We start from the raw sequence: 11878 nt of genomic DNA, 5'->3' as shown, positions 1-11878 counted from the left end.
TTATATTCTTGATTAATAGAGCACAGAGTAACGGTTAACATTAATCTGTTCAAGAATCTTTTTCATATGAAAGTGGATGGATTTATTGGCCACTGCAGAATGAGGGTTTTGGGGTCTGGTTTAATGTGATGTCCCTCAGCTGGGCAGGGGCTATTGACCTGGTGCCGACGCCCTGTCACCAGGTTGCTAATTACTACACTGGTCAATGCACTGTTACTGTGGCCGGGTTCTCTCTATGAGATCATCTACAGAGAATAATAGTGTATATTGGATATGGTTTTGGCTTAAGAGACAGGACCACCATAAACGCATCCAGTGCCGCTAATGGACCAATGGAAAACTATCTTCAAGATCAATGCTTGGTATCGTAGGATCACGTTTCCTCCTGAACAAAGAGATGCGTGTGGTAGAGGTAACCTGAAGCCGCCTAACCCCTGGACAACTTCTTTAAGTAGAGGAGGGAAAACGTTGTCGGACGCTGACAGGACACAGTGAGTGTTTGCACGTTAATCGGGAACGCGTACATACTCGTTTCTCTGGAGACGCCGCAGAACCGCAGGTGTCCGATTAGCACCTTGAGATTCAGAAGGCTCAAAAGGCTTTTCTCTCCTGCTTCAACACAAGCCTGCTTTCCAATTAACAACTCAGGACTCAGACATGTGGTGCCAGCATGTCCTTGGTCTCTTTGAAAAAAATGGCCCTCAAAATGTGTGTGTGTGTGTGTGTGTGTGTGTGTGTGTGTGTGTGTGTGTGTGTGTGTGTGTGTTTATCCTGCATTGTGTCCTCTGTCTGCCTCTGTTCATGTCTGCATGCATGCAAATATGCATGTGTATTTCAGTATTTTTCCAATCGATCAAAGACAATCTGCGTATGCCAGCCCTGCAATCGTTCAAAATGTGTGAATATGGAGGAGGGGTGTTGAGGTGAGTGTGTGTGTGTGTGTGTGTGTGTGTGTGTGTGTGTGTGTGTGTGTGTGTGTGTGTGTGTGTGTGTGTGTGTGTGTGTGTGTGTGTGTGTGTAAGTGCATGTGTGTGTTTATGTGAGTGTGTGCGTGTGTGCATGCCGTTTACTCCCACTTGGTGTGTCTGGGGCCTACGTCAGTCTTCTCTCGGGGCCTGCTTGAGAGGGGGGACAGTGCGGGAGAGGAAGGCTACAAAGGGTCTGTTCCTGTTCCTCTTCCTATCCAGGCCTGCCAACGTTCCATAGGGGACACAGGCAGGGGAACGGTGGGCAACGGGAGGAAGGCGAGGCACAGCTGTGGAGCCAGATCGCCGGGCTGGAGCGAGGCCAACACCAACACAAGGACCTGGGTGTCCTTATGTTCTTGTTCTGCCCTTGCCCTATCTGGCACGGCCCCTCTCGATTTAGCTATCCGTCCCTCTCACTCTCTCTATCTCGCTCGTTCTCTCCCGTCGTCGAAGGCGTGCACGGACACACACTGGCAGACGCACACTGGCAGACTCACACTGGCAGACGCACACTGGCAGACTCACACTGGCAGACACACACCCACACGCGTGCAGGAACATTCTGGGCCCCGTACGGTGGGAGATTCTATCGCCGTCTTGATTTGATTCTCGGCCGCATGATCTCCTCCGCCTGCCGACTGACGGAGCAGAAAAGAAGCGAAAAACATCTGAAGCCCCTCACGCCTTATTAGTGGCTGTGCCGTAGGGTGATATTTTCTGTGAAAGGACATAGCCTGTTTAAGAGTGGTATTTTTTATTATCAAAGAGAAAGGGCTCAATGGGACTAAAATGAGGGAATCAAACACCCTGTGCATGGAGAGCTAAAAGGTCAAATCAATTTAAATCATGATGTGTCTGCCATGTTTCGAGTGCCCTTGGGAGGATTGAAATGCCCTTTATTAATTCAATTTTGTATTATTATTATTCATTGTATATAACAAAGAAGCGGAAGCAAAGGAGGATTTGCCAAGCACTCCTCATGTCTTTTCTGTCTCTCCATGTCTGTGTTTTTTTCTGTGGTTGGTCGTTCCCCATCCTCAGGTGAAGAAGCTCCCCAAGCACCTTAGGGAGGCGCAGATCTCCACCGAGCGCACCCACCTCATCTCAGACCCCGTCAAGAAGCCCCGCCAGCGCTACGTGCAGAAGGACGGCAAGTGCAACGTCCACCACGGCAACGTGCAAGAGACCTACCGTTACCTCAGCGACCTGTTCACCACGCTGGTGGACCTCCGCTGGCGTTTCAGCCTGCTCATCTTCACCCTGGTGTACGTGGTCAACTGGCTGTTCTTCGGCCTGCTGTGGTGGCTAATCGCGCTCATCCGCGGCGACCTTTGGCACGCCGACGAAGAGGGCTGGACCCCCTGCGTGGAGAACCTCAACAGCTTCGTCTCGGCCTTCCTGTTCTCCATCGAGACCGAGACCACCATCGGCTACGGCTACCGCGTCATCACCGAGAAGTGCCCCGAGGGCATCATTCTGCTGCTGATCCAGGCCATCCTGGGCTCCATCGTCAACGCCATGATGGTGGGCTGCATGTTCGTCAAGATCTCCCAGCCCAAGAACCGCGCCGAGACGCTCATGTTCTCGCACAAGGCCGTGATCTCGGTGCGGGACAACAAGATGTGCCTGATGTTCCGCGTGGGGGACCTGAGGAACTCTCACATCGTGGAGGCGTCCATCCGCGCCAAGCTCATCCGCTCGCAGCAGACCAAGGAAGGGGAGTTCATCCCGCTCAACCAGACGGACATCAACATCGGCTTCGACACAGGCGACGACCGGCTGTTCCTGGTGTCCCCGCTCATCATCTCCCACGAGATCAACGAGAAGAGCCCCTTCTGGGAGATGACCCAGGCGCAGATCGAGAAGGAGGAGTTTGAGATCGTGGTGATCCTGGAAGGCATGGTGGAAGCCACAGGTACGTAAAGGGGCGGAGGACGGGGGAAGGAGGGGGGAGAGATGGATAGATTGATGGATGGATGGATGGATGGATGCATGGATGGATGGATGGATGGATGGATGGATGGATGGATGGATGGATGGATGGATGGATGGATGGATGGATGGATGGATGGATGGATGGGTGGGTGGATGGACAGATGGAAGGATGGATGAATGGACGGATGGATGGATGGGAGTTACAAAGGACACCCTAAAAGTGAGAGTGCAGTGGACATGGATAGAATGAAAAGAATACTTTAGTATTAAGTATTGAGTATTCAGAAGAGCTAAAACATGAGTAACAAATCACTGATGATGAATGAAAGCAACATCACAGCAACGATTAGGCGATACAGAAGGTAGCGTGTCATGTGGCAGGTCTCCGTCTTTCATCACCTGGTTATGACTCTGTTTGGACATCAGAGATGTCTCTTTGATGTTGTTTGTTCCAAAATGAGTGATGTATATACCCGCACTACTGGTCGATGATTTAAAAAGGTCAAGTAGTGATAAACAAACATGGTCAAGTACTAGGATTCTGCAAATGTTCCAAGAAACATTTCCATGTATCAACAGCAGCGAGAATGAACAAGATGTCCTCGATTATCAAAGGTCTCCGAGGGATTTTTCCAAATGGAATTCATTCATAAGATCCCTGGCTTATGTCGTGTTATCCTTTAGAGAGCATGTTAGAAATATCGTACTCCCTATTTTTCACGGTTAATTAGGGAATAGGTACTAGTTTACAGTAGGATGCGCCATGACTAATTGCCTATTTTGATGTTGTAATATATTTCCTGTGGGGGATTAGCTTGCTCAGGTGAACGAGCAGAGGCGTCATTGTTTATTGGCTTTTGTACAAGGCTCGATTATCATGCGCTCATTTTAAATACAATGCATTATACATATCTGCTTTATAGCACATGATCATCTTCTTCTTTTTTCAAGGATACGAATAGCCTTGCTGCGTCATTAACGGCATTTGTACGCAAATCCAGAGAGTATATATTTAATTTCTTATTTATTTCCTAACCCCTTAGCTATCTACACACCTGAGCATTTCTGCTCTGCTAATCCGATTGATTCAGCTCCTTGTTTTTCCATTCATCCAAGCCCTACTTTTCTTTTACTCAGCACCAGCAGTCATTGCGCTCCGAGTGTGCACATACACGTACACTAACACACACTCTCACACAAACACAGAAACACAGACACACACACACACACACACACACACCGTTGGATGCTTCTTGACTGAGGAATTAAATCACTTTCCGCTTGACCAAAGGAAACGCCAGCGTGCGTGGGTTAAGGCGTCACAATCTCCAACCGCTGCGGTGAACAACTGTGGCCCGCTGTCACAGAGAGAGAGAGAGAGAGAGAGAGAGAGAGAGAGAGAGAGAGAGAGAAAGAGAGAGAGCGATAGATCCAATAACAGGGCCACTCTCCCTCTCCTCCTCCTGCTCCTCCTCCCATGGGGAGGTGAGCAGAGAGCTTTCTGGGAGCCTGATGCAGCACTGATTCACACTGGAGGATTTTCATCTGAAACACAAGCAAATCAATAGGCACGAGGGAAACTCTACGGCTTCTCCTTGTGGCTAATGATGTTGATCCTGTGGACTTTGTTTAAATTACAAGCCAAAGTGCTACATCACTTCCCATCGCAGCGGACTTAATCACAACTCCCCATTGACAAGCAGGACCCCAGTCCACCTGATCGAGTTGAAGAACAGAGATTGTGGCTGGTACAATGCGGAGATGTCAATATTATATTCTAGGTTACAGGCAACATTAAAATAATAATCCTGACTTTACTCAGTTTTCACTTTAACTGGCTCTGCAACTGTGTGATGCAGACCAGCATAGCTCGGCTGGCTGGGTGGCAGGAGTGGCAGGATTTTTGGATAATCGATAGTAAGATTGTTGTTAACAAAGAGAGCATGAGGCTGGCAAGCATTTTTTATTTTTTAATGTATTGGTTACAGTATTTGATATTATTGATAACGATATAGGAATCACTATTGATCAGCATTGAAGACTTGTCCAGGTTACTTTAAGCTACACTGTTTAAATATTGCACATTGCGACTTTAATCATATTTATTTTTCAAACATGTTAAGAATTATTCATCTCGGATCGGTGTTTAAAAAAATTGGAAGGATTTCAGTTCATGTGAATAGGTCAATAAGGTACATGCTCAAGGATTGTGTGTTTGCTGCCAAATAAGAGAGCCCTGGTTTGACGGCTATGACACTGCAGAAGGGAAGTAAAAAAGAAAAACAGAAACAACCAGTTTCCAACTTGGCACTTATCTTTGTCATGAAAAAGAAAGCCACTCATGCATGAAAAATAAGCAGGAAAGCGCATATGAGGAAAATCGGAATCCGTCATTATCAATGAATACTAAGTACTACTGAAGCCCCTCTACAGCAGTTAAAAAACAAAATCTACAAGAACAAAACTGCGCCGTGAGAAGGATCCTGTCAGAGTCTAAGGGACTGACAGACACTAATGATCTGCCATCAGTTATTCTCTCCACGGACGACCACCACGCTGTTCCAAGCATGAAACAGCAAGTCATGCTTGAAAATGACCAGCAGTGGCAATTAACCAAACAGGAGGAACAGTTAACCTACTGAAGAACATTCTGTCTTCCCTCTCGTTGTCAGGACACTCATGATGAAAGCCAATGAAATACAATGTCAATAGTTAGTGTATTAAAATAAGCAATAAGCAATTCCTAATGCAGAGAAATTTAACTAAAGCTACATTTTGAACACCAACAATATTTTTTTTAGTGCTGTAAATAATATATTTTTTCATTTTATGTATTTTTTATGAGAAGCAGGCAACACAATCCAGCACAAGGAATACACTAATCTTCACATTAACGCCTTCGTAATCTCTAGTTTTTATGTGTTTAGTGAAGGTAAGTAGAAATCACATTCAGTGTACATTAGACCTACTTATGCAATATGGTAAGTAAAACAGATGATTCCTACAAAGATGTAGGACTTTGTTATCCCCCTTAAGGATTTGTTGTGATGGGCCATCACATTAGCTCAATGTAGCCTTCATATCCTTGCCTTATGGATAGATACAGCATGGATGAGAGTCTTATATAAACATGTAAATGTTTTATTATAAAGCTGCACCTTCCAGCACTATAGGTTTGGAAAGACTGTTGTCCGATACAAAAACATTCAGTCTATCAAATGTATCAAAATCTGATGTTCTATGTATCAAAATCAATGTTTATATTTTTATTTGTAGCATTCGAAAAATAGGCCGGAATAATAATGGAATGAAACAAACTAACAAGTCAGTTCTCCTGTAATGTTTTCTCCAACCGAGACACGTTATATGCAGCAGCAAAACCTTTTTTAGCATCAGCTTATCTCCGAGATCCCCCAGAAACGCTAGCCACAAGGTGCTGCATGGTTGGATGGTCATGGTGGTATTTTATCCAATTAATATGCAGCCACGACTCTGTATATGATCGTGTTCTGGAGCGCCACAGATGTGTGGGTGTGCAGAACGGCTGTGGGATTGCTTTCACTGATGGGCACCTAAAAAATAAATAACAAAATACTTTAAATTAAAAAACCTTTACTTAAAAAACACATTATTGAATCCATTCTGCCGATTTATCATTCTTACGGTGAGTTGTACTTTATCCAGTAGGGATACCGGGGGATGTAATAATTGGACATGAATTAATTATGTTCTTCTAGGTCATTCTACTGCATAAGTGGTGCATGGCCAGGCGCCATGTTGTTGCATACCATGGGCCTGTTTTTGTCACCCGGCAGGCCCTAGAGATAGACCAGCATACAAGTACAATAGAGATGAATCAGTTTGCAACGCATTGAAACAACTACACAAGAGCAATGATGTTTTTTAAGGGTTCTAAGGCAGAGAAAGTCATATGGATGTATGCGTTTTAATATTTAAACTGTCTTCAATATTGCAATTTGAACGGCGTTTTATTTCCACGACTGCCTGCCTGTGTTCTGTGGTGTGGCTCCTCTCTGAGGGTTTAACTTTATGGGGCGCTGCTGCTTCAACCCTCCAGGGACAGATTTCTCTCAGCGGCCCGTCGCAGAGCCCTGATGTGTCCGGACACCTACTTACTCACACGTGTAGCACGCACATATTCACATGTACTCACGTACGACAGCGCACAGGCAAGCAGTGTAACACACAGGCATTGGTATAGACACAGACATTGGTGCACGCACGCGCACATGTAGGGATGAGATGCAGGGAATGTGAGAGGGGGAAAGAGAGGGGGGGGAGAGAGAGAGAGAGAGAGAGAGAGAGAGAGAGAGAGAGAGAGAGAGAGAGAGAGAGAGAGAGAGAGAGAGAAAAAGGAAATCAATCCTGGTATAGGATTTAGATTGACCAACCAGGTCTGGATCCGCAGCCCTTCTCTAAACAGCTGTAAGATAAATCAGGAGTTCTACACGTATGGTCTAATGCCAATTTTACCATGCCGTTTGGAATCATGCCTTTTATATGTTTTGAGAACAAAACAGGTAACATTTATAGGGCCAATATCTTAGCCTAACACAAACGTATTTCAGATTATCAACAGATCAAACTATTTTGGACATGAATAAGAGCAGGTGTTGCAGAGAATTAAAATGCAGATTTAGAAAGGTATATTGCTTTTTTGAGAAATGCTATTGAAACTCACCACTGTCTAAATTCATTTCAGCCTGCTGTGAGTGGCACTGCTTTGAACACAATACTTTCAGTAGATTAAGTATGTTGGCCATGATTGCTTTATGGATCATCTTATAAAGAATTCATGCTGAGAGCAGTCACTGCTTAGCACAGCTAGCAGCGACCAAATATCAACACACTTTCACTGTCAAATGAAAGGTATTGGCAATGCCATCAGTGACACCAGGACATTGTCTACTGGTCGGAACCTCGCAGGGGCTGTTTAACAAAGCAGTATAATTAGGAAAATGGACAACAAGATCATCACTGCTAAAATATAAGAGGCCTATTGACCATAGATTATATGGGGGCTTCCTTTTTTCTTAACACTAGCACCACTGCCTGTTATTGACGACTGAGTAATGTAGCACTGCTGGTGAATAATTTACTTTATTTCCTTCTTCCTACACCCATTCCAATCTGTCTAACTGCTGAGTGTGTTGTTTGTGAGTGTTTGCCTGTTGGTGGCTGGCTGTGTGTGAGGGGTTGCATGTTTGTGTGTGTGTGTGTGTGTGTGTGTGTGTGTGTGTGTGTGTGTGTGTGTGTGTGTGTGTGTGTGTGTGTGTGTGTGTGCGTGCGTGCGTGCGTGCGTACGTGCGTGCGTGCGTGCGTGTTTGCCAACCTTCTGAATTTGCTTGGTGAATGCTTGCCTCCGCAAAATATGCTAGGTTTGTATTTACATATTTGATGGGCTTTATGTTTTTGCTTAGGTGCATACATCTGTATGTGTCCCATGTTATTTTTGTGTGCTCTAGAATAAATCCTGTTTCTGTGTGTGTGTGTGTGCATGTTTTTGTGTGTGTGTGTGTGTGTGTGTGTGTGTGTGTGTGTGTGTGTGTGTGTGTGTGTGTGTGTGTGTATTTATATGTATGTATATGTGTGCTCGTGGCTATGTGGGTTCACATCCGGGGCAATATGTGCATGCGTGTGTGGGCATGTGTTTATATGTGTATTTGTGTGTGTGCGTGTGTGCACGCGCACATCAAATGCACATCCACCCCAGACACCCATCCACCCAATAGGTCGACTGCGTGCCTCCATTTCACACGTCCTCTACTTGCCCCCCCCCCCCCCCCCCCCCTCCACAGGCATGACGTGCCAGGCCCGGAGCTCCTACCTGGACACGGAGGTGCTGTGGGGCTACCGCTTCACGCCCGTGCTCTCCCTGGAGAACGGCTTCTACGAGGTGGACTACAACAGCTTCCACGACATCTACGAGACCAACACGCCGTCCTGCAGCGCCAAGGAGCTGGCCGCCAAGCTGCGGGAGGCGCCGCTGCTGCCCCAGCTCTCCGCACTCCCCCCCACCGCCACCCCGGACACCAAGGCCTTCCCCCTGGACCGCCCGCCCGCCAGGGACCCCCTGTCCCAGGTTGAGGACAAGGAGGACGGCGAGGCGGGGGCCGGCGGCGATCGGGGCGAGACTAATGGCTCGGCCGCCGCTCTGGAAGGACAGCCCCTGGCCGACGGACTGACTGACTGAAGGGGTTGACGGGTCCATGGGCCACAGTCAAAACACGCAGAAATGCACAGACACACACATGCATACACACACATGCGTACACACAGACAGATTCCCACGGAGAGACTGGAACAGCGGACAATCGTTGCTTCGTTGAGTCAATGGCCGGCTTGTTCCATCGCATCGCTTGGAGAGACTTGGTCCTCAAGCAGAGAACTCTCGCCCCCCCCCCCCCCCCCCCCCCCCCCACCTACCCATGCAATACTCTTCAACTAGGGTGTCAATCTATAGTATAGATTGGTTTTGTAGATCACAACAAACTACACGTATAGAGCGACATGCTTATATCTATAATTTACTCTTTCTTGGTCCTTGGTTGGTTGGACCATATTTTTATAATCGTATAAACAACCACTTATATAAACTCGAGTTGTATATTGTGAACTTGGGCTCGGCTAGTAGACATGAGGGAGCACAATAGGCTTGTCAAGTGTGTTGATTCAGCTTCATCGCCTCAAACTCATAAAGAGACTATTGACACTTTGCTGCTCCTTGTTTCTACTGGACCCCGATATTAAGAATAGTTGGAGACATGAGGACAATAACGAGTTCCTCTCCTCTTCGTAATGATCAACGCTTTAGACAAGGGCAACCCTCAACCCCTCACTCCCACAGGTCATTTGTAAGGTGCAGGTAGACTGAAGAATGAAGATGGGGGGGGGGGGGGAACTATGTTGTCGGCAGCCATGTTGATGGTTAGCACTTAGCGCCATCTAGCTAGCTTTGCTATGTTGGAGTCATTCGCACAGGGTACACCGTCAGACAGGCAGATAACATCTTATTGTTGCCCATTTAATTATGTCCCAGGCTCACTTGGGACTTTCAACCATACACACGACTGATCTCTGTAACCCTGATGTAACAAGCTGCTGTAGTACCTCATTTGGAGCTCATGATCAGGGTTTGAAATTAATACCATAGTCTCTACTCACTGAAGACATCAAAGCTTTGACCTGCGGTTGGTTTCCAAGGCTTTTCCACCAAATGAGCAGTTTCTCCAGGTAGCCAGTCAGTATTTGCCTGTTCTATTGCTCTGTTATTCTATTATGAAAACTGTATTTTTGCTTAGGAAAAAAAAAAGTGATATTAAATTTCCTTCTCTTCATGGCCGGTTGACTGAAAGGTTAGTTTCACACCCTTTTTACGATACATGAAGCACAATTTTTCCAAAAGATGACCTGTGATGCATGCCAGGCGAATAAACAATGCTTAATTCACATGTAGTCTTTAAATATTTATATTAAATATTTAAATTCAACTACAATTTGAAATATGCCTGGATTTGTTCACATGGATTATTAGAAATCTTTAATTTCAAGAATACCACTCAAGCCTTTTTTTTTTGGGCTAACAAGGATAATGGTGAATGGATGATGATGATGATGATGATGATGATGATGATGATGATGAATTTGATGATGATGATGAAACAAGAGGGTGATCTCAGGAGCCTTAAACTTTAGACATGTCTTTGAAAGAAGTCATGTGACCATATGCTGTCTTTGAGCATTCAAACGGCTGCCCCTCTCTGCACTAGCTTGGTGACAACTGAAACTTGAATTTGCATATTATATGATTATGTCCAATCACAAATGAGACCTTGCCACTTCCACGCTGCTTCGTGGCCAATAGCCATGAGACGTAGCCCGTCAAAGAATGCTTGTTCAGCACTTAATGCAGACGAACCAGCTGTTGAAGACCATAGCAAGCCATGTTCCTTCTTTTTATCTCATTATGGTATTATTTATTTTGACCGCATTGGTGTGCATATGTACAAGCAAAGGACTTTTATTTTGAAAATATCTACATTCATAATGGCTGGCTATACGTGACAGGGTTTTTGACATATGCCTTTGTGCAATATTAGCCGCCTCCCACTGATTCGTTTTCAACACATTTCTATGGTATTTGATGCATGGGTTAAAGTGACTGCAATAAACTGAGAAGGTAAAAAAAACACAAATGTGTTGGCTTCAACAGTGGAACAGAACTCATGAATCCAGCTTGTTCTGTCAAAGATCCTATTGTTTTCAATCAACTTCAGCATTGAGGCCTTGTCTGCGACGCATGGTTCAGCAGCTCTTTCTGACACTTTGGGGAAATGATTCCACGTCAATTCCTTTGTTCTTCCACCAGTGCGTGAAAGAAGGCCTAGTGTCACAACACTGTGAGGCTGTGGCTGAGCTGGAATGTGTGACACTGTTTGAAGAGACGGATAGGGAAATGTCAGCCCTTTCTTTTTCATCATCTTTTTCATCCGTATGAATTCTCATAAATTCTCAATTTGACTATTCTTGACATTAAGGTCTTTCGCTTTTATATCTTTATCTATCTTTATGAAGCTAAATAATCGCATGCCCCTAACGGCTGACCTATTGAGTCGCTGTGGTCTTAAAACTGCAGCTAATGAATCCTTGCAGACCGCAACCACCCAGCTGGGGACTTTGTGGGGTTTGCAACCTGTTCAATGGTTAATTAAAAAAAGGCTCACAGTGTGAGCCACACGCCAGCCTGGTCTTCCCATGGCCTCGGGCTAAAGGGATTTTAACCTTCTCGCTGGGTGCGACCAGGAATAAACCAAGCCGGGGAGAAAAAAAAACAAAAAACCACAGTAGACGGGACCTGTGAACCGATGTGTCAACACATATTTGCGTTACAGCAGGCTACATATGTCGCCGGTGCCACATAGCGGTAGTGAATGGCCTGTCTGTGCACGGTGCGG

At 45.7% G+C, this 11878-nt stretch overlaps 1 protein-coding gene and 1 long non-coding RNA gene across 2 annotated transcripts in view; one reads left to right on the top strand and one right to left on the bottom strand.

The window, feature by feature from the left end:
- Window positions 1-9329, top strand: part of kcnj5 (potassium inwardly rectifying channel subfamily J member 5) — a 23916-nt gene extending 14587 nt beyond the window's left edge. Inside the window, exons 3-4 of the mRNA XM_030381409.1 lie at window positions 2010-2883; window positions 8723-9329. Of these exons, the coding sequence (XP_030237269.1) occupies window positions 2010-2883; window positions 8723-9117 (1269 nt within the window). The 3' untranslated portion in view covers window positions 9118-9329. The remainder of the gene's footprint in view (window positions 1-2009; window positions 2884-8722) is intronic.
- On the bottom strand, window positions 4858-8703 carry LOC115561374 (uncharacterized). The gene is made up of 2 exons (XR_003979908.1): window positions 6567-8703; window positions 4858-6475 (listed from the first exon to the last, which is right to left on the bottom strand). It is a non-coding gene; the product is annotated as an uncharacterized LOC115561374 (long non-coding RNA).
- Window positions 9330-11878: the final 2549 nt, after the last annotated feature.

Source organism: Gadus morhua, chromosome 16 (genome assembly GCF_902167405.1).
Source record: "Gadus morhua chromosome 16, gadMor3.0, whole genome shotgun sequence".
Classification (NCBI taxonomy): domain Eukaryota; kingdom Metazoa; phylum Chordata; class Actinopteri; order Gadiformes; family Gadidae; genus Gadus; species Gadus morhua.
This window is presented reverse-complemented; position numbering and strand designations above follow the sequence as displayed.